The sequence below is a fragment of the Pelodiscus sinensis genome, chromosome 19 (assembly GCF_049634645.1).
Source record: "Pelodiscus sinensis isolate JC-2024 chromosome 19, ASM4963464v1, whole genome shotgun sequence".
Lineage (NCBI taxonomy): Eukaryota > Metazoa > Chordata > Testudines > Trionychidae > Pelodiscus > Pelodiscus sinensis.
In genome coordinates, this window is record NC_134729.1 from 4,351,506 (window position 1) to 4,379,168 (window position 27,663).

Below are 27,663 nucleotides of genomic sequence, written 5' to 3' on the forward strand. Positions count from 1 at the left end.
ACCCTCTTCCAGTGGGGAAAGCCATGCTGGGGGCAGGGATAGGCCTGCGGGCCCTGGAACGGATCCCAGGTGTCCTGCGATCCAGTGTGGACCCCTAGAACTGCCCCCCCCCAGAGACCGACCCCAGCCCAGTGCTGCCTCTAACCCCAGCCAACCCCCCCCAGGCACCAGGTTGCTGCCAGGCTGGAAGCTCCCCTGTACCCCCCCCAAGGAGGGGGAGGAATTGTGCCCTAGAACAGAGACAATGGGAGGGGGAAGAACAAAAACTCCAACCTTTATTAGTAAGATGAGGCACTTGAAATCTGAAGGGGGGGCTGGGCTGTGGGGCAATAAATAGGGTGGGACAGGAGGGCTGGAATGTAGGGGACGCAGGGGCCCAGCCCCCGTTGCCCCCCTCCCCACAGGGGCTAGAGATCCTCAGGACGGGCGGCAGGGGCCCTCTTCTCGCCCACCACGGAGCAGACACATCCAGGGGGAGGGGAGGGCAGGGAGCAGGGGCCAGTGATCTGCAAGGGTCAGATGTGGGGGGGGGCAGCTGGTACCCTACAGCTAGCAGCAGGGGGGCAAGCCATTAGACAAGGCCCCTGCTGAGCTGGCTCAGCGTCAGGCCCCGGCTCCCAGCCATGGACGGCCCGGGCTGGCAAGGGGCCCTGGCTAGTGCAGCCCAAGGCCCCTGCCCCCCACCCTAAGCCCTGATGGGTCTCTACAGGGCGCCCAGGCTGCAGCAGTGGGGGCCCCAGGCAGGGCAGGAGCCAAGCCCAACAGCGCCCCTGCGGCTGGGCGGCCCCGGCTCAGAGGGTTTAGAGAGAAGGGGGGCTGGACCCCCCCACGGGGCTGTCCTACTGCTCTTGGGGCCCCTTCTTGAGGCCGAAGAAGCTGGAGGAGCGGGGGGGCGGGGCCATGAGCATGGGCGCCTGGTTCTTGTGGGTGATCCTGATCTGAAAGAGAGAGAGCGAGGAAGGATGCGCTGGGGGGCGGGGGACATGCTCCCTGCACCTCCGGCCACAGAACCCCCACCCAGCTGATGTCCCCGTCTCCACCATGGCTCCTCCCATCTCTGGGACGTGGGCGTGGCTGACCAGGCCCCAGCCCCATGGCTCTGAGCAGCCCCACGCCCTGCCAGCCCATTCGGCCAGCAGCAAGGGACACGTGGGCACAAGCAGACTCTCCCCAGGGTGAGTGGGCCCTGGAGCAGACTGCCCTGCCCCGCCCCCCCCCCAGTGCCCGCTCCCTCTGCCCTGCAAGATAGATGGAGGGTCCACCGAGGCCGCCGGCAGGGGCTGGGAGAGCGGCGGGGGCTCTGATCCCCAGCCGGGGGGGGGGGCTGGAATAGCTCTGGGGAGGAGCCACCCCGATACGGCTCCTTACCGTGCAGGGCGGCTGCATCCAGGGCTCGCCGTCGATCTGCATGGGCAGGCACTTCAGGGTCCTGCAGAGATCCAGGCATGAGAGCAGCGCCGACGGGGCCCCGCGTGGCGCGTCCTAGGAGCGGGAGGCCAGGCCACAGCCTGCCCCCAGGTGACCCCCCCGCCCGGCACTCACCGCAGCGTGATCTCCGAGCACTTGGCCAGCCGCTTGCCCGCGCTCTTCAGCCCGGTGTAGATCTGCCCCATCTCGATCACGCCCTCCAGGCCCACCACTTCCAGCCGCTTGTCGCTCAGGTCTGCGGGCAGGGAGGGGGAGTCAGCGCTGGGTCCGGGGCAGCCGGGGTGCCCCCCCATGGGCTGGGGGACGAGCCCGCGGTGACCGTGGCTGGACAGCAGGCCCCAGCGCAGGAGGGGACAGGTGTGCTCTGGCCCTGGGGAATGCTCCCCACCTAACTCCAGAACCGCCTGGAAGGAGGCCTTACTGCCTCCATCTATTGGGTGGGGCCATGGCGAAAAAGGGAGCATGACCCTGTGTTAGCCTGACACATGCCTGGGGCCCCACCCCCACCCAGGACGGGGCCCCACCTCCGCTCTATAGGAGGAACCACCCCCCAGGCCTCTCTACCGCCCTGCCCCAGGGTCCTCCCCACCCGCCCCCCTACCTTGCACGCAGGTCTTAAGTGTCTCCGGGTCAGTGACAGCCTCAGCCTGGCTCGCGCCGGCTGCTTTCCGAGCCTCACCCAGCGGCTTCTTGGTCTCACCCCAGAGGTTGGAGCCGCCATGCATGCTGGGGATGTTAAGGACGGCGACTCCAGAGAGGGCTCCACTCAGGTCCAGGGGCTGCCCGCAGCACTGAGGAGGGGGGCAGAGCCCTCGTTACCCACCGGGGCCTCTTTAAACTTGCCCCCACCCAGAGAGGCCACCAGGAGCTCCCCCTGCAGGCAGCACAGAGAGTGCAGCAGCGGGGTAATTTGTGCACCAGCCTCTGCCAGCAGGGGGCACTGCCAGGGGCGGGGCAGGAGAAGGGAGCTCCCAGCAGGGGATGCTGGGGCGGGGCAGGAGAGGAGAAGGGAGCTCCCAGCAGGGGGTGCTGGGGGAGCAGGAGAGGAGGCGGGAGCTCCCAGCAGGGGATGCTGGGGGGGCAGGAGAGGAGGCGGGAGCTCCCAGCAGGGGGTGCTGGGGGTGTGCTGGGCATGGGGGGCGCCCCTCAGTCCCTCACCTCAATGGTCAGATATTCCTTGAGCTTTTTGCAGGTGGCGAAGAGGGTCTCTGATGTGGCAAATTCAAAATACCAGAGTTTGTTCTTCATCCTGGAATGGAACCAGAGCCCCCAGAGCCCGGGTGGAACACAGAACAAACCACAGCTGTGCCCTGCCTCCCAGCAGGGGGTGCTGGCTATAGGGGGGAGGGGCACAGCCCTGCTGCTCCTGTCCCCGCAGGGGCACGGGGGGGGGGGGGGAGGAGCAGATTGCTCCTGGTGGCTCCCAGCCCATCTCAGCATGAGGAGGGGGGAATCTCAGGGAGTTAAAAAACGTGATGGCCAACGTCCGGGCTATGAATCCACAGTCACCAACACCTCACGGGGTCCCCAAGGGCTGAATCAGCTTCCCTGAGCCCTGGGACATCAGACCCTGGAGCCCCTCCCATGATACAACACAGCCTGGCAGCTCAGGCCCGGTGTGCCAGCCCCAGCCCTACCCTGCCTGCTGCCCGCCTCTGCCCCCCTGGCCCTCGCTCACCTGCTGTTGAATTTCTCAGGACACTTCTCCCTCATGAGGTGGAAGCGGTGAGCGATGGAAGCATCCTGGAGACAGAGACACGGTCAGAGTGCAGCAGGAGTCCGAGGGGGGGTTCGAGGGGCTCCCCCCTGAGGTTCCCAGACTGGCCACATAGGGGTGACACTGAGCCAGGCTCCTGAATGTGGAGTGTGGGGACGGGAAGGAGGCTCTGCCCTGCCCTCTCCCATCTTCACCCCCAAGCCACACACCCCAGCTGGGCTCCTGCTCCCTTCCTCCCGCACCAGCCTAGCATCCTCCCCCACTGCCAGGGCCCAGCCCCCCTGCACCCAGCCTCCCCTCCCCCCTCACTGCCAGGGCCCAGCCTCCCCTCCCCCCCAGTGCCAGGGCCATACCACGCCGATGGAGAAGTAGTTGTTGATGATCTCGTAGGGGACGGGGTCCCCCTTCTCGGAGGGGTTCTCGGGGGTCACCTGCACCAGCCATCGGTCCATGAGCAGGACGCTGCTGCTCTCTATGTCCTTCAGGATCTTCCCCAGGTTCTCCCCGTCGTAGCCTGCGGGAAGGGGAGAGGCATCAGGGAGCCCCCGGGCACCTGGGGGCACCTGGCTGGGGGCACCTGGCTGGATGAGCCCATTGGGATGAGCTGGGGGGGGGGGAGGGGAGAGAGAATGTCCAGGATGGTTCGGCCCGTCGAACTATGCTCAGGGGTGTGTGACTGTCCAGGCTGGATGGGCCCATTGGGCTGAGCTCATGGGGGGGGGGGGTGAATGTCCAGGCTGGATGGGTCCATTAGGCTGAGCTTGGGGAGGGGGGGAGAGATATCGGGGTGGCTGGGCCCCCCATTGGTGTGACAGGCTGGTGATGGGGAGGGGACCCATGGGCCCAGTTCTCCTCCCACCCCTGGCTCACGGCAGGGAGTCACTCACCTCCTCCCCAGCGCAGACACCGTGCCAGGTCGTTGCCGGTGCCCAGGGGGAGTACGGCCACCGGGGGGCGCCGGGGCAGGTTGGCTTTATCTGCAGAGACAGGGGGACAGTCAGTGAGGGCAGGACCCAACGGGGAGCCCCCGCCGGCATCGCACCTCAGTCTGTGCCCAGCAGGGGTGCTAATGGGCAGGCTCCCCCTCCAAGGGTTCCCGTCGCAGCCCAGGGTGAATATCAAGCCCCATTTCCAGCCCTACCCCCCGTCAGCTTCAACCCACCAATGGCATCCAGGATCCACCCAACGGTGCCATCACCCCCACACACCAGGATCCGGAAATCTGGCACGTCCCGGAAAAAGTTCAGCCTGAAAAGATATGAAGCCAAGTCAGCACCGGGGCCGGGATTCCACCCGCCCCCCCCCACACACACACACACACACACAATTCCCTGCCACTTCTTCCCCCGGACCCAGAGAGTCCCCTACCACCAATCCAGTGCCCTTCGCTCCTGACATGCAGCCCCTGCCAGCTCTCCCCAGGCGCCCCCCAGCTCTGCCGGTGCCCCTCACTCCCAACCCGCAGTCCCTGCCAGCAATCCCAAGGGCTCCCGCCGGGCACCCCCCAGCTCAACTGGTGCCCCTCACTCCCAACCCACAGCTCTCCCAGCCCTGGGCACCCCCCTTGGCAGATGCCCTCTGACCCTGGTGCCACTGTGGAGCTGTGCCGTAGCGTTGCAGTGTGGGCAGGAGTCCACCAGGGGGCAGGGCTGAGACTCACTAGGGACGGCTGCAGAGCCCCTGAATTCTCACTCACCCAGGAGCTGGGCCTCCCTTCATCAGGTTGTAAACCTGCCGCGGGTTGAGGAGATACTGGAACTTCCGGAGCACCCTGGTCACAGAACGGGGAGGGGGAGAGGGGGTCAGACGAGCTCTAGAACTGACACTGGGCGGCACCATGGACTCCCCCCAGCCCAGATCATCGGTGGGTACAGGCAGCTGGGGTGGAAGGCAGCTGTCCATGGGCGCGTCCCTTACAGTGGGATGCAGCAATGACATTGCTGTAACAAGCCTCTCGCCCAGGTGCCCCGGAACATGTTCCATGGACAGGCCCTAACCCACCCGATCCCCTTCACCTCTCATGCGATATGGGGAAACTGAGGCACAGACAAGGAGAAAGATTTGCTCTGGTTCACACAGAGAGTGGGAACAGAACCCAGGAGTCCTGGCTCCCAACTCCGCCCCCAGCTCTATCCATCAGACCCCTACCCCCCTCATACAGCCAGGAATCCTGGCTCCCAACTCCGCCTCCATCTCTATCCATCAGACCCCTACTCCCCTCATACAGCCAGGAATCCTGGCTCCCAACTCTGCCCCCATCTCTATCCATCAGACCCCTACCCCCCTCATACAGCCAGGAATCCTGGCTCCCAACTCCGCCTCCATCTCTATCCATCAGACCCCTACCCCCCTCATACAGCCAGGAATCCTGGCTCCCAACTCCGCCTCCATCTCTATCCATCAGACCCCTACCCCCCTCATACAGCCAGGAATCCTGGCTCCCAACTCCGCCTCCATCTCTATCCATCAGACCCCTACCCCCCTCATACAGCCAGGAATCCTGGCTCCCAACTCTGCCCCCATCTCTATCCATCAGACCCCTACCCCCCTCATTCAGCCAGGAATCCTGGCTCTCCAGAGGCCCCTCTGCTAGACCCCTCCTCTCTTACCTCTCCCCCTGTTTCCCGCCACTCTTAGGGTTAACGAAGACCAGGAGGGGGTGGGTGTCGGGTACTGGGATGATCTACAGAGGGAGGGAAAGGGGAAACGAAAGGATGAGCCACGGGTGAGTCACAAGTACCAGCTGCAGTAAACCACAGACGAGTTCCAACCAAATGCCTGCCTGCCCGCCCGCCTGCAACAGTGAGGAGCTGCGGCTCGTGCCGGGAGTGGGGGGGGGGGGGGGGAGAGAGGAACGTGTAAGGCAGAGCCTGGGCGTGCACATGCCACCGCGAGTGTGGGAAGACGTGCAGGGGCTGGTATCTCTGTGTGCCCAAGGGCACCGGGTTGCACCGACTCCCAAACCCAATGGGCCTTCCAGCCATACCTGCTCAGGGGAGGCAGCTGCATGGTCACCTTCTGCCACCAGAGGGAGCCGCCATGCCCTGTAGGAGCCAGCAGGGAGAGGCCTCTGTGCATATGGACCAGGGAATGGGAGATGGCAAAGCCCAGGGCTGGGCTAGCAGGAGGCTGCGGCGCAGGAGTGAGGGGCATCAGCAGAGCTCTGGGGGGCCCCAGGGCTAGGCTGGCAGGCGTTGCGGGTCGGGATTGAGGGGCACGGCACAGGACAGGCATAGCTCACTGGGGCAGGGGGATAGCCTAGCTCCAGGCAGGGATAAACGTCATTCATTTTGGCTCCTTCTTATGAAATCCTGGTCCCAACCCTGCTCTGGGGCCATGCCCAGACGGGGCGTGTCCATTCCAGGCTGGGGTGTGTCCTCCCCACACCCATGCCCCAGGGGCTGCCCGGCAGCTCCCGCCCAGCCCAGCACCCTGACAGCTCCAGTAGGAGGCAGCAGTGACATGAAGTAACTGGGTTGCTCAGGGCACTGGCGCCCCCTAGTGCCCATGTCCCACAGGTACCCGCTCAAGAGCAGCCCCCCCTCCCCCGCACTCACCCGTAGTGCCTGGCCCTCGGGCGTGGTGAAAGGCTGTGGCGTCTCCTCCACGGGGGTCCCGCCGCCGTTCTTCTGGCTGTTCTGCCTCTCCTGGAACCCAGAGCCAGGGGTGTTACCCGAGGCAGGGCCCCCCGGGGTCACGGGCCGAGCTGTTGCTCTGGGTCCAGAGAGCCCCTCGCCTGCGCCATCTGATCTCTCCCCAGCAGGGGAAAGGCTCCCCTTCCCAAAGCGCACGGACTGGTCCATAAAGCCCTAGGCAGGAGCTCTGGGCTGGTCCCCGGTGGGGACTCACTCACCAGGACGACGGGGTAGATGGCCGAGGGGGGCAGGATGTGATCTCGCAAGGCCCCGCAGTCGCAGGTCTGGGGCACGCTGGGCTGGCACTCCTCGTGGATCTGGAGGAGACGGGGGTTAGCCCCATGGCCCCTGAAGCTGCCCCCCCGCAGCTCCCCAGCACAGGTCGCACCCACCTTGAGGTGGCACCAGACACAGTGCAGCCCCGTCAGGCTCTGGAAGCTCTTGATCTTCTTATGACAGCTGTCGCATTTGCTGGCCTCGCAGCCGCCCTTCACCCACACGTGGCTCTGCGCCTAGGGGCAACAGGAGCAGTGAACACTGGGGCTCTCTCCTGGCTCCGGCAGGGGAATGGGGTCTAATGGGGTGCTGCGGGGGGAGGGGCTCTGAATCAGGATACCTGGGTTCTATCTTGGGATGGGGGGAAGAGGGCTGGGAGGCAGGACTTCTGGTTCTAGTCCCAGAGTCTGCCAGCCTATCCACAGCAATTCCCTCCCTCGCTCTGTGACTCAGTTTCCCCACGGGCAGAGTCAGGCCAGTGAGTGCATGGGAGGCGTGGTGAGGGATCATGCCAGCAGGTACTTGAGGGCAGAGGATGGTTCTGGGGACCAGGGAGCATAGCGCTGGGATGGAGGAGATGACCAGACACGGGGGTCCCCTGCCCCCCACTCACACTGGTGTCCTTGCGGGACTTGGCGTAGGTGCTGATGCAGCTGGGGGGCGCCTGGCGGGCGCAGCGCTCATGAGCCGTGAACTTGCAGACTGGAGGCAGAGGAGGGCACCAGAGTGGGTTAGTGACCAGGAGGAGGCACCAGCTGGTCTGGGGCGGGGCTTAGCTGCTCTAGTCCCACCTCCATTTCTCCCCACATACACCCTGCCCTCCCCCGCTAAGGGCCCTGCTCAATGATTAGCTGGGCTGAGAGCAGGTCAGCCAATCCCATCAGGAGGGAGGGGCCACCAGCCAGCCAATGGCGGTTTGAGAGGACAACATAATGCTGATTTGCTTGTCTTTCATTGGCTGAAGGAGAGGTGGGCGGGGCCTTGCTGGCTCCCTGGGGTGTTCCATTCACCACCCCTCAGTAAAGGCAGGGGGTTATTCTCCAGGTCACCCCAGGCTGGACCCCGCCAGCCCCATGCTGCTCACAGCATCCCCGGGGGGGGGGGGCCCTTCCCCAGCTCGTGCCCATTTCTCCAGGGGCGGATCCCTCCCCCGCCTGTGCCCATGTAGGGGGTGGGGAGCAGGGGCCCCCCCACTCACAGGTGCAGCACAGGCCCTGCTTGCGCAGCCCGACCAGCAGGGTCTCGCAGACGTTGCAGTAGACGGGCCGGTTAAAGTGCTTTAGACGCCACATGTGCTGCCCGTCGTCCTTCATGTTCTGTGGGCAGAGAAGAGAGTCGGTGGGGCGGGGGCAGGGTGATGGGTTGGGGGAGGGGCGGGGCAGGTCGGGGGGTGTCTCACATGCCCCTAGGGTTCATGGGCAGTTCCTTATTTGTGGTCACCAGTGGGTGTGGGGGAAGGAAATTGGGGGTCATGGGGAGGGTTCCTGGGTGCGCAGGAAGGGTTAGGAACGGGGGGGGGGGGTGCTTCTCCCGCCCTCAGGCTTCCCCCAGCTCCTCCCCATCTTGCCCAACGGGGAATCCCAAATTCCCACACAGCTCAGAGCTGCCCACCTCCCCCCGGGATCCTCCCCGCCCCCCAGGACTCACCACTTCCAGGCCCAGCAGCACCAGCAGAGGGATGGTGGTGACCCCGCCGCGCAGCCACTCGGCCAGCGACACCGTGCCACTGCCGTCGTAGTCGATCTCTTTCATCATCTCCTGCAGGATCTGGGGGAGGGGCAGGAACATGGTTCTGGGACTCCCGAGGTCAGGTGGGTTGGATGAGCCCCCGCCCCTCCCCCCCCCGGACAAGGACCCGATCTCCCCCTCCACAGCTGCTTTACCCCCACCCCTGGGCTCGGGCAGCCCCCAACCCTGATGCCCCTGCCTCCCCACCCACCAGAGCTTGAGGCAGCCCCCCCAACACACACACTACCCCCTGCACTTCCCATGGGCTGGCTCTCCTGGCGGGAGGGGGTGAGGACAGGGCAGTCCCACCCACCCTACGGTGCCAGGGGGATGCCAGCCCCCTACTCACAGGTTTGAGCTCCGTGACGTCCCAGTCCAGGTACTCGGCCACTCGCATCATCTGCGTGATGATCCGATCCACCTCCTGGGGGGGTATTGGCAGGTCAGTACCAAGTCGGGGGGGGGGGGGGGTAGGGCAGCACCAGTCATGGGGGGAGGGGAAGAGCAGGGCTGGCTAAGTGGGGCAGCACCAGCCATCGGCGGGGGAGGGGGGTGCAGGGCTGGCTGAGCAGGGCAGTAACTGCCATGGGGGGGCAGGGCTGACTGAGCGGGGCGGCATCAGCCATAGGGGGGCAGGGCAGTACTGGCCATGGGGGGGCAGGGCTGGCTGAGCGGGTTCCCCCCTCCCTGGCACTCACCGAGCTGTCCAGCAGGCCGTTCCCATCCTTATCATAGAGCTTAAAGGTGACTGGGTGGGAGGAGAGCAGAGTCAGTAGGGCCCAGCCCCCCCATAGCCATACCCCCTAGTCCCTGCCAGAGGCCTCCCCCCCCGCCTGTCCTGTCCACTCCACTCCCTGCAAAAGACATTGACTCCTCCCCTAAACATCTCCCTCAGCCCCTCGCTACGCCACCCACCCCCAGCTCCCCAGGGCCACCCCGGCCCAGGCCCCACCCTTGCCCTCTCTCCATGGGGCAGGACCCTCCCCTGGCCATTCCCCCGACTCACACTCCAGCTTGTCCTCGGGGCGCCCCCCCTCCAGCAACGAGAAGTAGCAGGAGACATCGTGAACACAGACCAGGCCGCTGGCTGCAAAGGGACAGAGCCAGTGTGAATCCCACAGTCCCCTGCCCCACACGGCAGGGACCCAGGAGATCAGGCTCCAAGTCCCGTTCAGTCCTCTGCTTCAGCTACCAACAGAGGTGGGAAGAGGCGAGCAGCAACAGGAAATGGAGAACCCACCACAGCCCCCCCCCAGCAAGATCAGCTGCAGCCTCCCCACCCCAGGCAGCCAGTGCCCCATCTCACCACCTCCTAAGGCTGGCGGTCCCAATGCACAGGCTCTGGCTGCTGCAGCGAGCTGGCTAGAGACTGACTCCTGACTCCTTGGGATCAGAACTGTGCTGTGTGTCATATGCCCCGTACGGTCAGCATCTGATTGAGATTCTCCTCTGGATCAGCCAGGCTGATGGAGCAGACGAGGCCAGTGCACGCTATTACCTGGCTGCTCCCCTGGGGTCTCGCCGGCCGACGTTTGAAAGGACAGGAAGAGGCGCTGGCAGAGCGTGTCTGAGATCTCCGCCTCCAGGTAGATTTTCATAAACAGCTTGAAGCCCTCGAAGTCGATCGACTGGGGGAGGCAGCAAAGAGAGGGAGCAGTCAGGGGGCCCTGCTCAGTGTTTCTGCTGGGGGAGGGGGGAGGCAGCTCAAAGCAATGGGGCCAGATTGGGTTCTCCCCAGAGAGATGTGGGGAGGGCATCAGGGTGGACTCACATCTCCCTGCAGGTGCTGTGCCAATTCGCCATCCCCATAGAATTCCTTCAGCACGTCCTGGACCTTCTTGCTGCTGTCTGCGGGGAGAGGTGGGGGACGAGGGGGGGGGGGTCAGGATCCCAGGGCCCTCCCCCAGTCGGGATGGAGGAGCAACCCTGGTTGAGCCCTCCTCTCCCCCTCCCCCAGCCCCATAGTTGTGTGTGAACTCTGGGGGCAAATCCCGCTGCTTTACCAGCCCCACAAAACTTCCCAGCCTTATTGGGGGCCAGGCCAACCCCCAATCCCTGGCAGGAAATCAGCCCCTCCCCTGCAGGCCTGGAGCTGTGGCCCCAGGGCAAATCCCCAACACAGGTGACCCTCCCTGACCCCCCAGGTCCAGGGGGTGTTTACCGCCAACGCAGCTGGGTGAATGGAGCTGCCCTGTTCACCCCCCATACCCAGGGCCCCATCCCGTTTCTGCCAGAGAAGCAGCAGCCCTCCCCACTGGCCCCAGCGCCCTAGGACGAGCCCGAATTGGCGGGCTGGTGGGGGTGATGCTCCCAGGTTGGGTGGCCCCTTTCCCTTGGCCCCCAGGGCCTCAGGCTGCCTGAGACTCTGGGATGGGGGGAAACGCGGCTACTCACAGTCAATGTACTTCTGCAGATGGACAAACTCCTCGGGGCTCAGTGTGGCCCATTCCTTGCTCTCCGACATGGCGTCCGGGGGCCTCCGGGCCGCGGCTGCAGGGGGAGGAAGAAGCGGGGGGGGGGGTTAGAAACAGACACCGGGGTGGGGGGAGGGAGGAATCAACAGGGAGCAAGGCCACGGAGCCTGGACAAGAACGACACGGAGGGGGGTGTCCCCAGGCAGCCCCCCGCAAATCTACTGAGCTGGCACATTCCTCAGTTTGTTTCCAGAGCAGCAAGTGCCAACTGCAGCCCCCAGGCAACGCCAGCCGGCACCCCCGAAACCCCACAGCCCTCTGGGGTAACTGTGGCCAGGCTGGCACCCTTGGGGGGGGCAGATGCCACCTGCTATGCCCTGATCCACCTTTAGACCCTCTGCTGAGACCTCCCCCAGGCAGGCTCTTAAAGAGATATTACCCAATTACCGACTGGGGCAGACTGGCCGCCTGCCGAAAGACGGGAGCACCATTTGCCCCAGAACAGCCCCATCGCCAGCGCAAACCCTCCTGCCAGCTCCAGAGCTGCGTGATTCCGGAGCGGGACGCTCGGGAGCCGCACGGTACCACGGCCGCCTGGCACGGAGCCGCCAGCGCCGGGCATTTATACCTCTCCGCGGGTGGCCACTTTGCCGGCGCCACTAAATATTTAATGGTGCCAAGTCACGGCGGGGGGGGGGGGGGAGGTTTGTAGTTCTCCAATCGCAGCTGTGAATTCGGGATGGCGGGGGTGGGGCGGATTGTCTGATTCACAGACACGAGCTGGGGGGGCGGGAGGTGGGACTTGGCAGCAGGCTGGGTTTTGGGGTGCCGAGGTGCTCGTGGCAGTGCAGAACGCCCGGCGCTTGGCGGAGGGGGTGCGACGTGCACCAGGACTGGCTGGAGTCCAGGGCAACAACATTAGGGGGGCTAACAGCATGGGGGGGACCCCGTGACTCCAGGGCACCAGCCTGGTCCTGCCCCGAAGAGCCACCAGTCTCAGCAGCCGTGCACTGGGGCTGAATTGGGGCGGTACCAGCTGGTCCCTGACTTCAGGCGAGAGGGAGGCACTGACAGAACACAGGGACGAGTCCGTGGCACAACCGGGAATCAAACCGGCCTCTCCCACGGCGCAGCCGAGCCCCCATTGCACGGGCTGCGGCCACGGAGCAGAGAGGTCTCTTCCCAGCTTGGGGGTGTGGGCTCTAGTGGCTAGTGCTGAGGATGTAAACGCCCAGATGGCTGGGTTCCATTCCTGGCTTTGCTACTTACTGCCTGACTGCCCCTCCCCCCCGTGCCTCAGTTTCCCCGTCAGGGGAGAATAAAGCACTGAGCGCTTAGAGACCCTCCTGCTCAGTGGCAGTGAGCGGCTGTTGGCACCCGGGTTCCCCCCGCTCTGGGGCTCGAATTGTCCCCGTCGGCAGCACGTTCCCAGTGTTCCCCACCCGCCAGAGCCCTTGGCTCGCTCCATTAATCCTATGATTTATTCATGTTAATACAGATCTCGGCGTACACCTGGGAGCCGCCAGGCTGCGCTAAGTGCTCCCAGGTCTCTGCAGGGCAGGGAGAGGACAGGACGTGCCGCTCCCATTAACGCTAATGGGGCTGAGACAGAGCAAGGCCTCCCAGGGACGCCAGCCCCTTGCCGCCCGGACGGCGTCAGACAGCTGAGGCCCCTCACTCCCGACCTGCCCCCCAGCCCTGCCAGTGCCCCTCACTCCCGACCTGCCCCCCAGCCCTGCCAGTGCCCCTCACTCCCAACACGCAGCCTCTGCCAGTCCAGCCCTGGGCCCCCCCAGCTCTGCTGGTGCCCCTCACTCCCCACCCGCAGCCCCACCCCCCAGCCCTGCCAGTGCCCCCCACTCCCACCCTGCCCCCCAGCCCTGCTCTGGGCCCCTCCAGCTCTGCCTATGCCCCTCACTCCCAACATGCAGCCTCTGCCAGTCCAGCCCTGGGCCCCCCCAGCTCTGCTGGTGCCCCTCACTCCCCACCCACAGCACCCCCCAGCCCTGCCAGTGCCCCTCACTCCCACCCCCAAGCCTCTGCCAGTCCAGCCCTGCCCCCTGCAAATGTGGCCTTTCAGGATGCTGGTTGACAAGAGGCCAGCAGAAGGCAAGACAAGGGGCAGCAGTAACCAGGCTGGACTGAGTGGGAGCCCAGCACGGGGACAGCAGGGGGCTGTGGGTTGGGAGTGAGGGGCACCGGCAGAGCTGCTCAGGAAGGAGGCAGAACTAGGGGCACTGGCTGGGGAGAGGGGGGCCCAGAGCTGAGCTAACAAACTGAGGGGCCCAGCCCGCCCGAGCCAATCAAAGGAGCGTCCCAGCCCCAGCCCCAGCCAGAAAGTCTGGGAGTCCATGGGCCTAGGTAGCCTCCTTTGAGACGGATGTGTAGGACGAGGGACGTAAAGGGAGGCTGGGGGCAGGACTCATGGGTTCTAGCCCGGCTGTGGGAGGGGCCGGGAGTGGTCAGAGGAGGGAACCGGGGGCAGGATGCCTGGGTTCTAGCCCGGCTGTGGGAGGGGCCGGGAGTGGCCAGAGCAGGGAACCGGGGGCAGGATGCCTGGGTTCTAGCCCGGCTGTGGGAGGGGCCGGGAGTGGCCAGAGCAGGGAACCGGGGGCAGGATGCCTGGGTTCTAGCCCGGCTGTGGGAGGGGCCGGGAGTGGCCAGAGGAGGGAACCGGGGGCAGGATGCCTGGGTTCTAGCCCATCTGTGGGTGGGCAGTGGGGGCCAATGGTTAGCTCTGCCAAGACTCCTCCGCCCCAACTGGTGCCACCCCCGTCTCTTAGCACGTGTGCCCTGCCGTCAGGCCAGCCTTCCCCTCGATCCCAGCCCTGTTCACCCGCAGCACAAGACTACCTGGCCCCCCGGTTCACCTGCTAGGGCCAGACCAGGGAGCTGCTGCTCTGGGGCAGCCCAGCCAGGAGTTCCCCTGCCCCCACTCCATAGGGCCAGCAAGGGAGGGGCCGACGAAGCCCTTTAACTAACGACTTCTGCTTTCGGTGGATCCATTTTTAGAGCAGCGGGGGCGGGGGGAGGGAGTGCCCAGAGGGATCCCCCCGTCTCGAAATGATTCCCTGACGGGCTAAACACGGGGCTGTCCCGGGGAGAGGAACAAACCACAGGAGTGGGGCTAGTGGGGGGCAGGGAGCCGGTGCCCTCCCTCAATATACCCCCCACACACAATCCTCCTCTGGTGCCCCTCCACCAGCCATGCCCCAGCCCTGGGCCTGTGCCCAGCCTGCCAGGGGCAGGCATCCTCTCAGTGCCTGCTTGGACCCCCCACTTTCACACAGGGGGTTGGGCTTCAAAGACTCAGCAGCCCCCCCAGAGCCCCCAGGCAAGGGGGAGGTGAGAAACATGCCCAGAGCTGGTGCAAAATGCGGCCCAGGCTCCTGGCCTCAGTCTAGAGTCTCCAGCCAGCATCAGGGCTCCAGAGACCCCGGTGGCCTGGCTACTAACCCGCCCACCCCCAGCTGAATGGAGCCACACTAGGAGCCCGTGGGCCCTGCCTGCTGGAGCCACGCAGAAAGCCCTGGCCACGGCTCTGCTGGGGCCCAAGGTCCCGGGAAGGACTGGGCCCCCCCGGGGGGCAGCAGGGCAGGGAATCTGGCCTAGTGGCTACCACCCAGCCCCTGCTCCAACTGCTAGGCCCCACTGCCCAGCCATAGGCGGTGTAGCTGTGCTGAGCAGAGATGGGCTCAAAGTCAGGCTCCCCCCCAAGTACTCCCCATTTCAGCCAGACCCCCACCTGAAACCAGGCCCTGGGACAAGCTAAATGAGATGCTGCCGGGGGGTGTCATAAGACAGGGTACACATGCCCCCACCCTGTGCTCAGGGCTCCCCGGTCCTGCCAACCCGGGGGGGGGGGTCATTTTAACAACCCCCTGCACCCCTGCCAGGACCTCAGGATGAGGCTCACGGGAGTCACCTGCCCTGGCTTGGGGGCTGTTCTGTGCCACCTCACGGGACCCCGCTCTCAGCTCTGGGGGAGGGTGGGGCCTGGAGGTGGCCCTGCTGCACACCGGCGGGGGGGGGGGGCTACAGGCAACGATGGGGCTTCCTGGTACCTCTCGGGGAGGCTGCTGCAGATGCAGCCTCCCCATTAGGCAAGTTTGGTGGGTCCTCAGCTTCACCCTCACCTCTGACTGCCGGCCCCCCCAGCCTGACCAGGCCTCAGAGAGGGAGCCCGGCCCGGGGACAGTGCAGCCCAGTGCTACAAGGCAGCCGCTGCTGTCCCGAAGGAAACTCCTGCCTGACCCCAGCTGGGGAGCAGGCTGTGCCCTGGAGCATGAGGATAACCAGCCCTGGGTGGATTCCAGCCACGCTCCTCCTGCCAACCTGGCCTTTCTGTTGACTCACTTCCCCCTTTGCCCCCAGAATATCCTGCAGCAGCGAATTCCCCAGGGTAATCACAAGTGCGGGGGTGGGGGGTGGGGAACCACGAGCTTTGAGCCAAGCGTCAGAACCTGAGCAGGGGAGGGAGACAGTCACAGCCGAGATGAGGCGTGTACCCACCCAGCACTGGGGAGGGGCCCCCGCTGCATCTGACGACAAACTAAACAAACTGAGCAGCAGACCCAATAAAACCTGCTATTAATAGCACCACGGACTTTCTCAGGCACCTGTCAGCTGTGCTGAGAGCCCCCGCCTAGGATCCTGCTCCCCCCCGCTTCACCAAAGGGAAACCGAGGCACGGAGCAACACCAAGTGAGACAGTCCTGGCTCCCAGCCCCCCCTGTACCGTTAGCAGGAGGGCAGGCACTCCAGGCCCAGGGGAAGGGGCCCCGACTCCACCTGGACATATCCCAGCGCTCAAGTCCCACTAACTAGCTCACCAGCTCCGCCTGCCCTGGCTCCAGGAGCCAAATGGAACCACGATGCTGGGCGAAGCCATTTGGAGTTGGAGGCCAAAGCTTAACACATCGATCCGCACAGGATGCCGGAGCAGGGGGCGTGATGCCACCCTGCCCCCAGCGCCCCAGACGGGGCACCATCGGCCGGCCCTGCCCCGCACACGACTCGCACCCCCCCGCAAGTCTCAGAGACTCCTCGGCTCCAACTCAGCCCAAGTCCTAGCCTGGCTCAGCCTCCAGGCCTGCTCCCGGGACAGCAGCTGGCTACACGCACGGGCTCAGGGCAGGGAGCAGAGAAGAAACATGGGGGGACCCACACCCCAGCGAGGGCAGCCCCCCCGACCAAGGCCCATCCAGTCCTCTCACCCCCCAGCCCCCAAAATGCTGGACAGAGACCTCATGGCAGGCTAGCCACTGGCCAGGGGATCCAGGGAAAAGCGCCCCCCATCCTTTGTCAGGGCAGAATAGCATCTGGGGGGTCTCAGGGGGCACCCTGACAACTTCCCCCTCCCCAGGACACTGAGGGGGGGCTCTCCTCCCCCGCCCACGCCAGGCCCAACTCTCCCAGCGGCGGGAGCCAAAGGGGGTGCGGCAGCCCGGAGCTTTATCCCAGCACGACGGAGATTTCACGCTCGTGTTGCTGACAGACACCAACAAGTCCATTTCTGGCAAGGTGACTGTGTGCTCACAGCCCCACCCCACGCACCTCTGCAGCTCCCCAGCCTGGGAGGGGACAGCTCCCCCAGCTACGGCACCGCCCTCTCGCTACGGGCAGGAGACGAGACTGAAATCACCCCCCCGGCACCCCAGCAACCACCATGGTACCAGGGGAGCTGCACAACACAAGTGAGTGTTGGTGCAACTGGGGGGGGGTGAGGAGGGCTGTTCTCAGCAGGCCCTGATCTGCAGCCCCCCCACCAGCCCAGCCCTGGGCTCCCCCCAAGATCTACTGGGGCCCCTCACTCCTGATCTGCAGCCCCCCCACCAGCCCAGCCCTGGGCTCCCCCAAGATCTACTGGGGCCCCTCACTCCTGATCTGCAGCCCCCCCACCAGCCCAGCCCTGGGCTCCCCCAAGATCTACTGGGGCCCCTCACTCCTGATCTGCAGCCCCCCCACCAGCCCAGCCCTGGGCTCCCCCAAGATCTACTGGGGCCCCTCACTCCTGATCTGTAGCCCCCCGCTTGCCTAGCCCTGGGCTCCCCCCAAGATCTACTGGGGCCCCTCACTCCTGATCTGCAGCCCCCCGCTTGCCCAATCCTGGTCTCCCCCCAAGATCTACTGGGGCCCCTCACTCCTGATCTGTAGCCCCCCGCTTGCCTAGCCCTGGGCTCCCCCCAAGATCTACTGGGGCCTCTCACTCCTGATCTGTAGCCCCCCGCTTGCCTAGCCCTGGGCTCCCCCCAAGATCTACTGGGGCCCCTCACTCCTGATCTGTAGCCCCCCGCTTGCCTAGCCTTGGGCTCCCCCCAAGATCTACTGGGGCCCCTCACTCCTGATCTGTAGCCCCCCGCTTGCCTAGCCCTGGGCTCCCCCCAAGATCTACTGGGGCCCCTCACTCCTGATCTGTAGCCCCCCGCTTGCCTAGCCCTGGGCTCCCCCCAAGATCTACTGGGGCCCCTCACTCCTGATCTGTAGCCCCCCGCTTGCCCAACCCTGGTCTCCCCCCAAGATCTACTGGGGCCCCTCACTCCCAACTCACAGCCTCTGCCATCCCAGCCCTTGTCTCCCCCAGCTCTGCCAGTGCCCCTCACTCCCAACCCACTGCCCCTACCAGCCCAGCCCTGGGCTCCCCCCAAGATCTACCGGTGCCTCTCACCCCATCCCACAGCCCCTGCCAGCCCCTAAGATCTACTGGCACCCCACAATCCTGGCCCCAAAAAGCTTTGTAAACATGAGTCATTACTTTAGCCTCACAGCCTTCCTGAGATCGTCCCTGCTTTCCAGATGGGGAAACTGAGGCAGCGAGGGGCTGGGACTTGCCTACAATCACAGGACAACTCCAGCTGGGGACGGAGCCCAGACATCCTGGCTCCCACTGCTCTCCCTCTGGGCCAGCCCATCTTCACTGCATCACACGCACCCCCCACCTCCCAGCCCCGCTGAGCCTGTGCTGCCGGGTTTGGTGCCAAAGCAGGGAGCAGCCCGTGCTGCCGGAGGCAGGGGGCAGGAGTGCCGGGTGCCGGGCCCAGGTTGGCAGGCTCCCTGCCCACCTCCTCTGGGACTCCTGGCTAATCCCCTACCAATGGGGTCCCGCAGCCTGTAGACCCCTCCCTGCCGATGAGAGCGCAGGGGAAGTGGATCTTGGGGGACCCCTGCCTGGGGCTGGCTCACAGCTCAGCAGGGAGTCAACCAGCCCTGCAGAAGGAGGGGGAATTTCAAGGGGCAAAGGCCATCAGGGGCAGGAATAGCTCAGTGCCCTGCTCCGGGACCAGCCCCAGGCCCACAGAACCCAGCTCTCTGCCCCGCTCTGGTTAGCCCTACCTCTCCCCATGGACCATGGGCCCTGGCCAGGCAGGGCCAGCCTAGCTGCCAGGGGCTCCCTGGCCCCCACTGCCAGGGGCCTGAGCTGCCAGCAGGGCTCACTCGCTCCCTGCCCCACCTATCCGATGGGGAGTGGGGTCCCCCCCAGACTGGTGTTAAAGGGACGGCACAGGGAGCAGCTTTACAGAAGGTAGTTGAGCCGGGGGACGTGAGAAGGGGCTGGTGGCTAGAGGAGGGGGCAGGGAGCCGGGACTTTGGGGTTCCAGCCCCAGCTCTGGGAGGAGGTTAGAGGAGGGGGGCAGGGAGCCAGGACTCTGGGGTTCCAGCCCCAGCTCTGGGAGGTGGTTAGAGGACGGGGCTGGGGGGCTCCAGGCCCAGCTCTGGCAGCAACTCTCCATTTTAACTCACTCCCGCTAGACACAAGGCAGCGGCCTCACGCCCCCCCAGCAGAGGGAAAGTGGGTCTGAACTCCGCCTGGCAGCCTGCTCCCCACACGGCTCTTATCTCCCCCGCCAGGCCGTGGCTCTGAGGCAGCCCCCAGCCGGATCCAAACGCCACCGAGCTAAGGGAACAGGCGCTGGCGAGCTGGTCCACGCCGGCTATTGTCAGGCCGACACCTGCGTTCCCATCAAGCGCAGGCCTGTGCAACCTGCCAGCTGCAATTAAGGAAACATTCCTGCCCGGACCCTGCAAGGGGGCCGAGCCTGCAGGGCAGCACCCCAGGCCGGGGGGGGGGGGGGGCAGCAGAATGTAACAAGTAACTTTGGAGCTTCTGCTGGCTCTGGGCCCATCACCCCCGCATCTGACTCCAGGGGACCCTGTTTCCAGGTAGAGGGAAGGGCTAAGCCCTCACCGCACTGCCCAGAGCCTGGGCCTGGTATGCCTCCCGCTGAGGTTACAGCAGCCCCCACGGCGGCTCTAAGTGATGCGCTGAGGGTCTGGGGGCCCCTGGAAATGGGGACAATCACAGCACAGGCTCGGGGGGGGGGGGGGAGCCCTGATCCCGGGTTCCACGCTGGCTGGGGAGGCTCTGGGTTGGGGGTGGGGACTCAGCCACAAGCCGAGCATCACGGAGACCTCCCGGCCAGTCAATCCGGCTCAGCCCCGGGACCAGTCTCAGCCCTTGGCGTCCCCCGCAGCTGCCAATGGGGTGAACTCCCGGAACCTGGGCTGAGCCCTCACCAAACTCATGACACCCAGCAGGCAGCAGCCAAGGCCTCCTCCCACCTCACTTCAAAGCAACTCTTCTCCCCCTCCATCCCCTGCACCGGGAGCAGCTGGAGAGGCCGGTCTGATGCTCATGGGGCATGCACCTCCTTTGGCCATGGAGGGGTCAGGCTGCTTCGATCCTGCCCCCACCTTGGTACAAACAGAGAGTCACAGAGCCCCCTGCCTGCCCAGCTCTCCCACCCTTGCTCTCCCCCCCCCCCCCCGAATCACAAGATAACCCCCTTGTGCTACATCCGTGCTTGGGTGAGGGGCAGCCAAGAAACAGCCAGGAGCTGCCATTCCAATGGGGGCACTCGTCTTCCCTCTGCATGGGCCAGCTGTCCTCAGACCTAAATCACCTCTCCACTGGGCCCTGTCTAACCAGCAGCAGTGCCCCACTCCAGAGGTGGCTGCATCCCCGGGGCAGAAAGCGACCAGCCTACAGCCAGCGCTGCAGGGGGAAAGGCACTAGGGAGTCCCGTGTTATTCTTTGCCCTCCGCTCCGATCTTGGCAGGAAGTTCTTTTGTTTTCTTTAATTAATAATAACTCTGGTGGCAGCGTATCACCCCGCCCCCCGCCCTGCAGTGTTTCCCCAGGAGTGCCGCTCTGAGCCCTTGCGTAAACATGTACTTTGGCACAGGACTGCAGCAGGGCCCTTTACCACAGGCGGAGGCTGCCGCGGCCTCCCGTACAGGTTTGGGAGATTTGCCGAGGGCAGGACAAACCCTCCCCGGCCGGTCTGCACACCCACAGCACCGGCTTCTCACCATGGAGCGTTCCAGGCGCTGGAACAGACTGTCAAATCAAACCAAAAGACCAACTGCAAACCCCTAATCGGCCCCAAGGGCGCATGGCCCGAGGTGGACAGAGCTATGCACGGGTAGGACTCGGAGCCAGGACTCCTGGGTTCTATTCCCCCTGGGCTCACTTGGCTCCTTGGCCTTCCCAGTGCTGAAGAAAGGGCCAGGCGTGTCGCGTTCGGGGCAATTTCTGCCCCAGTGGCCAGGGAGCTGGATTGGCCAAAGCCCCTACCCAGCCTGGGAATGTAAAATAGAGCAGGATGGTGGCGCCTTTGTTCCCTGAGTCGTGGGGGCTGGGTTTCTCCCGGGCCAGAGCATCACACGCGGAAACCTGCCTCTGAAATCCCACGCGAGCCTGAACCCACTAAAAACTCCAGGTCCAGGAAGCTGACCCTCCACTTGGGGTCACCCATGAGCGTCACCCCACCGAGCGCCAGGCTCAGCCCTGTTCGCATAACGGAGACTTGGCCGGGTTCTTTAGGCAGCGGATCCAGATGTTTGATCCCAGCTGGATCAGTCCTTGGGGGTTAGATACACCAGCCGTGCCTGGAGCTCAGCACCCGTTGGGTGCTTCACTGGCTGGAAAGTCTGGCGGGGCCGGGGTCTTCCGCTGTGTCTCCTGCTCAAAGCCCTGCCCCTTACTGCACTGCCCACGGCCTGCCCCACTGTGTGAGTGCTTGCTTCCTCCCCCCTCCCCTCCCAGCACACCCGCCAGCAGCGTGAGAGCCCCTGTGGGGCACGTGGGGGAAGCTGTCACCAGCGGGTCCAGCCTGGCCCGTTTCTACCAGGCAGGGAAAGCCATGGTGAGCTCTGTGTGAACCTGGGCATGGCTCTTCCAGCCAGGCAGGGGCTGGGGACTGCAGCTTACTTGGGCCAGGGGCTGGGAGTAGGCGGGTTACAAACGCCCACTCCAGGGAGGAGCAGGGGAGCCCTCTGGCCCTGACCGTGCAGGACTGGCAGATCTCGTCCCTCCTGGCCAGGCACTCTATGGATGGGGGCATGCCCCCCCCACCCCCCACCCGGCAGCACCACCAGCTCAGTCCCTAGGGTCACGCAGGTGCCAAGCCAGGGGGCAGAGAAACCCCTTCCCCTGCCCAGCGCCTGGCACAAGGGACAGACCCTGCCAGGCTGGGGGGGGGGGGGGGGCAGTGCCTGGCACAGGGGACAGACCCCACTTGGCAGGGGGAGGGGGTTGATCCTGCCAGCTCGATGCCAGCGCCTGGCACAAGGGACAAACCCCACCAGGCTGGGGGGGGGGGGGTTCAGCGCTGCTCGGGGGGGGGTTCAGCGCCGCTTGGCTCGGGGGGGGGGGGGCAGCGTCTGGCACAAGAGACTGGCCCCGGAGGCGGCACTGCAGCCGCGGGGCGCTCCCAGAGCCCCACCGGGCACTCCCCCCATTCGCCCGCGCGGGGAGCGTCCGGAGCCGGGACACCCCCCGGGGCCGGAGCCGCGGGGCCACCCCGGCTCCCTCCCTGACGCTGCGGGAAGAGGAAGACCCGGGACCAGCCCCGCCCGGGACTCCGCAAAGTTTCGGGGCCGGGCGGGGGTCGCGGCTCGGGGCGCCCGGACCCCGCAGCCCCTTCCCCCCGGGCGCGCCCTACCTTGTCTGCAGCGCGGCGAGCTCGGAGGCAGCGCGGGGCGAGCCCGGGGCGCCGCCCGCCCGAGCCCTGCCCCGCTGACATCACAGCCCTCCCCTCCCCGCGAGCCCCGCACCGAGCCCCGCACCTTCCTGGTCCGGCCGGCGCTGGAGCGAAGCGGGGCGCCCGGCGGGCTCCGGGCGCGCACGGACCCTGCAGCTGCCGGTGCCGCAAGCAGGGCGGGGGCTGGCCCCGGCGCGAGCTTGCGACGCCCCCTCTCGGCGCCTCTGCAGAGCCCGGCCCGCAGCCTCTTGCACCAGCGAGCCCCGGGCTCCCCGGGGGGGGGCGGGGGGGGCCACATTTAAAGCGACAGCGGCTCACTGCGCCACTCTGCCCTGGCCGCAAACCCCGGGGAACCCCCTGCGCCCCCGGATCGGCCTGGCCTCCCCTGCCCGTGTGCAGGCCAGGGGTTAACTGGGGGCGCTGGCAAGCGCCAGCAGGACTTTTCTGGGAGCTGCAGCCCAGGCCGGGGTGGGAGGTGAGCCCAGGGAAGGCGGGGGCTGCCAGGCAGAGCCCTCCCCGGCTAGCCATCGCCTTGGCCTTGAACTGCAGGGCTGGGACGAGGGGGGCTTAGAGGCCAAATCCGGGCGTGGTGTCAACTCTCAGGTCAGCACTGCCCGTGGGCACGTTTGTGGGGGGGTGAGGCGGAGGGTAGGACTGGACGGGGCCTCCAGGGGTCATCTGGTCCCTGCCCCCTGCAGGTCCTAAGTGCCATCCCTGGCAGGTGTCTGTCCAACCTGCTCTTAAACCTCCCCAGTGATGGAGATGCCACCACCTCCCTGGGCAGTGTCCGCAGGGGTGTAAGCCAGGTGCACGTGTGTGGGTCTGGGTGTGTAGGTTTGTGCACACAGTCACTCTGTGCGTGCTCGCTCCCCCCCCCCCCCCCCCCGCGGGGTGCCTGGCGGTCTTTCTGCTCCACAAGCTCGCCGTGAGTGCTGGGCCCGTGTGGGCACTGAGTCCTGTGCACGGCCCCGTGTGAGGCCTTCATCTCGCTGGGCGTGGGGCATGTGTGCGTCGCGGGGGTGGAATTGGCCTGGATCACTGCATGCGCGTCTGCTTCCTCCTCCCTCCGCAGCGATCCGTGGGTGTGCCAGAGCCTGCCTGGGCAACCCTGCGCACATGGGCCTGCCCAAGCCTGCGCTCTCTGGGATCGAGGCCAGGCTGCTAGGTGTGAGGGGGTGGTGCTGATCTAGAAACTCATAGACTCATAGACTTTAAGGTCAGAAGGGACCATTATGATCATCTAGTCTGACCCCCTGCACAATGCAGGCCACAGAATCTCACCCACCCACTCCTGGAATAATCCTCTCACCTAGATCTCAGATATTGAAGTCCTCAAAGGGTTTAAGACCCCAAGATGCAGAGAATCCTCCAGCTGTGATCTGTGCCCCATGCCACAGAGGAAGGCGAAAAACCTCCAGGGCCTCTGCCAATCTACCCTAGAGGAAAATTCCTTCCCGACCCCAAATATGGGCCACGGGCAGGAAACTCCACCCACTGACCACTGAGTCATTTGTCACCCCCTCCCACGGCCTGCTCTGTGGTACCCATGTGCTGCGAACTCCTGTCCCCTCCCCCCTCAACCCGCCTGGGCCCCAGCCAGCCCTTGGCCTCTCTGTGGAGGGGGCTGCTCACAGCCATTATTGTTGGTGGTTGAAGGGTCCCACCTAGGAACTGGACTGAGACCCAGCCAATTCACTACACACCAGCCATCAGACAGCCCTCACAGTCTGCTCAGGTGAGTCGTGCTCTCCAGAGCAACTAGCTCAGGTGCACAGGACTTTGCCCCCTGGGCTACCAGTTCAAATCCAGTGCAGTGACCATAAGATACTGGCATGGGTGGGCCCCCTCCCAGCCCGGTTTGGGGGAGAGGTCAGCACTGAATACACCAGGGAGACTTGGCTTGGGTCTGTTGCTGCCTGTAGACAGAGGACCCCAGTCGGGCAGGCGGAAGTACCATCTGCCATGTCCCACGGTTGCCCCACGGCGAGGCACAAACTCTGCAGCTGGAATTTCCCTTTTTTGTCTAGCAGATGTTTTCTGTGCCGGCTGAGTGTGTGTGTGGGCGGGAGGTGCGAGTACTGCGGGGAGCCGTTTCCACCTCATGTCACCCTCCTACCCTCATTAGTTAATTAACCCAGGGCCTGTTCCTCGGCTTTGTTTGCAGAGGGGGACAGGGAGGCGGAGAGAGGAGAAAGGCCTTGCTGAAGGTTGAATGATGAGTGGGTGGCAGTGCCCAGAGCAGATGCTGGGCAGTTCCTGGCCCCCTGCATGGAGACACGAGGCAATGCTGCCCTCCTCAGAGTGCACTTTGTCTTCAATGCAGCAAACCAGTCGGTGGAAGGGGGAGCGCTGGAGTCGTGTGCTCTGCTTCCCCCCCGTTTAATACAGAGCCCAGCAAATCCTCTAGCAGCTCCACCAGGCCACTGACACTGGGAACAGAACAAGCAGCCCCGCGCCCTCTCCCCTAGGACCATGCACATTGGCAGTGCAGCGAGAGCTGCAGAAATTCCGGCCTGTCACTCAGCCGCAGCAGAGCCGGAAATAGGAACTGAGCAACAAAAGAGGCTGAAAAGTGATGCTGTTATCTCCCCTGAGGATCTACAGCCGTTGCTGCATTGTGTGCACACCGTGCAGGGGCAGGATGTGCCCGCACTGAGCCCCGCCTCGCCCCTGGAAACCGCCCCCTGACATGGGGGGGAAGGTCGTGGCTCAGCGGAGCTGCACATGGTGCCGGAGATAGTGCCTGGGCTTTGCAGGGAATGAATGGAGCGGTTGTGCATGTGAGCATGTGTGTGCATGCGTGTACCCGGGTGGAAGCGTGTCTGGTCGGGAAGAGACTACTGAGGTGAAGGGAAGGCCACACTACTGAGCACGTGGCGAGGGGGGATTTCGCTCCTGGGATTCCCAGTGTGGAAGCCACCTGGAAAAGCCATTCCCACCAGGCAGCCTGTATGGGCTGCTGGGTGCATGGAAAGTGTCCCCACCATGCCCCTGGCACGCTGAGCGGGCCCCTGGGTCGGTGGGAAGGCCCGGGATCTAAGAGCATGGTGATGGAGCTCAGAGAGGCGGGGATCCAGCCAGCCTGGGGCTTGGGCGGTGGGTGGGTGGAATCTCACTCTGCGGTGGCCCTGGCTCTCCGATGGAAGCAGGCGCCGTTCCCGGCCCTGCATTCACTCACACGACTGGCTGCCAATAAGGCTGGAGAATCTAAATGCCAGCTGGGATGAATCACAGCCGCAGCAGTGACAAGAGCTGCCATGGGCCGACCCTGCTCCGGCTGATTAATTCTTCGAAGGCGGCTAGTTCGTCAGGCTTTCAAATGACAGACAGGGCGGGGGAGGCGCCTATTGCGAAACTCCAAGGGACTGGAGTGGGGGACAAGTCAGATTGGGGGACCTGAAAGTCGGGGTGTCCAGGAGATGCCTGGCCATGCTGAGTAGTGGGTGAAGGCCTCTGTTTGGAAAAGACGGGGGTGGGGACATACTAAGAATGGGGCATTTGGGGGTGTGAACCATATGAATGACCATTTTGGGTTAGCCCAGTGCATCCCCCCCAGTGTCCCATGTGCAGGGCCCAGGGCAACCACCATCCACTGGTCCTGCCCCCCCCCCTCCATCCCTTCACCCAAGACCCCGCCTGCTTCACCCGCACCTTGTTCCTACCCCCTTGCTAGCCGTTCTCCCTTGAACAATATGAGCTGGGGGATTACCAGGAGCCTGGCATGGGGCGGGGGGCAGTAGAAGTCAGCCCCTCTCCTGCACTCACCGCAGTGGCAAGAGTCAGAGCAACTCAGCAGCCTGCTCTGCCCTGCACCATCATGGTGCCTTCTCCCAGCCCATTAAGTTAGCTTCTCCATGGCAGTGGCAAGCAGAATGCCCTGGGGCTGAAGCGCTCTGCTTCCTGCTGCCCAGTTGAAGCTGAGCTCTGGCTGACAGTTGCTGATATCCTGCGCTTCAGAGGGAGTGAACACAACCAAGCAACTATCAAGTGATCCTTTCTCTGTCATCCAGTCCCAGCTTCTGTCAGTTGGAGGCTTAGAGACACCCATGGAGTGGCTCAGCAGCATTGACCATCATGGCTCCGTGAACTGGTCTAGTCCTTTTTTGAAGCCCGTTATAGTTTTGGCCTCACCACCTACTGTGGCAAGGAGTTCCACAGGTTAACGGTTTGTTTGAAATACTTCCGTCTGCTCATTTTAAACCTGCTGCCTATTCATTCCACTGGGTGATGCTGGTTCTTGTGTTACAAGAAGGGGTAAATAACATTCCCTTATTCCCTTTTTCCACACAAGTCATGATTTTATAGAGCTGTCATGTCCCTCCCCAATTCTTTCTTTTCTTAGCTGAACAGTCACAGTCTTTAATCTCTCCTCAGATGGCAGCTGTTCCATCCCCCTAATCATTTTTGTTGCCCTTCTCTGTACTTTTTCCAGTTCTTCTAATATTTCCGAGATGGGGCGACCAGAATTGCATGCAATATTAATGGTGTGCGTGTAGCGGGGATTTATATAGAGGCATTATGCTATTTCCTGGCTTATTATGTGTCCCTTTTCTAACTGTTCCCAACATTCTGTTTGCTTTTTTGGCTGCTGCTGCACCCTGAGTGGATGTTTTCAGAGAAACTAGCCATTAAAACTCCAAGATCTCTGTCTTGAGTGGTAACAGCTAATGTAGAACCCATTACTTTATATGCATCGCTGAGATTACGTTTTCCAGTGTGCATTACTTTACATTGATCAGGGTTGAGTTTAATCTGCCGTCCTGGCGCCCAGTCACCCAGTTCTGTGAGGCCTCTCTGGAGCACTTCACAGTCTGCTTTGCACTTAACTCTCTTGCGCAATGTTGTATTATTTGCAGACTTCGCCACCTCACTCTTTACTTCTTTTTTCCAGACCATGCAAGAACATATCTAAAAGCACTGGCCCCAGAACTGATCCTGGGGGGACCCCACCAGTGTTCCCTCTAATATTTTCCATCCATGGGTGGAATGAATGTTGTTTTGCACTGAGGCATGTGCGGATGTGCACCACCAGTAGGAACTCACACTGCCGGCCGTGGGCACTCTGCTAATCAGCTGGGCAGTATCAGAATCTCTCCTGGGTGGTTATCCAAGTGCTCAGCTTACAGGGAACACTGGACCCTACTACCTAGCTCTCTCCACTGTGAAAACTGACCATTTATTTCTACCCTTTGTTTTCTAACTTTTAACCTGTTCCTGACCGGTGAGGGCACCTTCCTTCTTGTCCCATTACTCCATACGTGGCTGAAGAGTGGCTGAAAGCCCAGGATCACTAGTTCCACTGGTTCACATGTTTGTGGAACGCTTCAGGGAATTCTAACAGATTAGTGAGGCATGACTTCCCTTGACAAAAGCTGTGCTGACTCTTCCCCAGCGAGTGATATTCATTTGCGTGTCTGATCACTGCCCACAAACAATGCATGCCCCTACCATGCACCCTAATGCAGGTCAAATCGGGGGGATGG

General features: G+C 64.0%; 1 protein-coding gene across 3 annotated transcripts; it reads right to left on the reverse strand.

Annotated features, from left to right (window-relative positions):
• Positions 1 to 257: 257 nt before the first annotated feature.
• DGKA (diacylglycerol kinase alpha) lies at positions 258 to 22,420 on the reverse strand. 3 transcript variants are annotated; one of them, XM_075901932.1, is made up of 24 exons: positions 22,266 to 22,420; positions 11,179 to 11,274; positions 10,556 to 10,632; positions 10,283 to 10,412; positions 9,791 to 9,871; positions 9,483 to 9,532; positions 9,134 to 9,208; positions 8,704 to 8,823; positions 8,255 to 8,372; positions 7,670 to 7,758; positions 7,173 to 7,292; positions 6,999 to 7,097; positions 6,703 to 6,792; positions 5,755 to 5,828; positions 4,842 to 4,916; positions 4,308 to 4,393; positions 4,033 to 4,122; positions 3,499 to 3,659; positions 3,107 to 3,171; positions 2,587 to 2,677; positions 2,030 to 2,219; positions 1,543 to 1,663; positions 1,369 to 1,429; positions 258 to 938 (listed from the first exon to the last, which is right to left on the reverse strand). In XM_075901932.1, the coding sequence occupies exons 2-24, from the start codon at positions 11,246 to 11,248 to the stop codon at positions 840 to 842; spliced, it is 2,232 nt and encodes a 743-aa protein (XP_075758047.1). In that variant the 5' UTR covers positions 11,249 to 11,274; positions 22,266 to 22,420; the 3' UTR covers positions 258 to 839. The 3 variants fall into 3 exon arrangements, with proteins under 3 accessions (XP_075758047.1, XP_075758048.1, XP_075758049.1); XM_075901933.1 differs by having other exon boundaries at positions 22,142 to 22,270; XM_075901934.1 differs by lacking the exon at positions 22,266 to 22,420 and adding an exon at positions 17,953 to 19,154.
• Between the last annotated feature and the right edge of the window lie 5,243 nt (positions 22,421 to 27,663).

Bases quoted from the DNA above. Each gene is read 5' to 3' on its own strand.
- DGKA (XM_075901932.1), bottom strand. From the start codon at position 11,248: ATGTCGGAGAGCAAGGAATGGGCCACACTGAGCCCCGAGGAGTTTGTC. The intron at 10,413-10,555 runs GTGAGTCCACCC...TGCCTCCCCCAG, and splicing joins CACAGCACCTGCAGGGAGAT to TCGATCGACTTCGAGGGCTT. The intron at 1,664-2,029 runs GTAGGGGGGCGG...CCCTGCCCGCAG, and splicing joins ACTTAAGACCTGCGTGCAAG to ACCTGAGCGACAAGCGGCTG.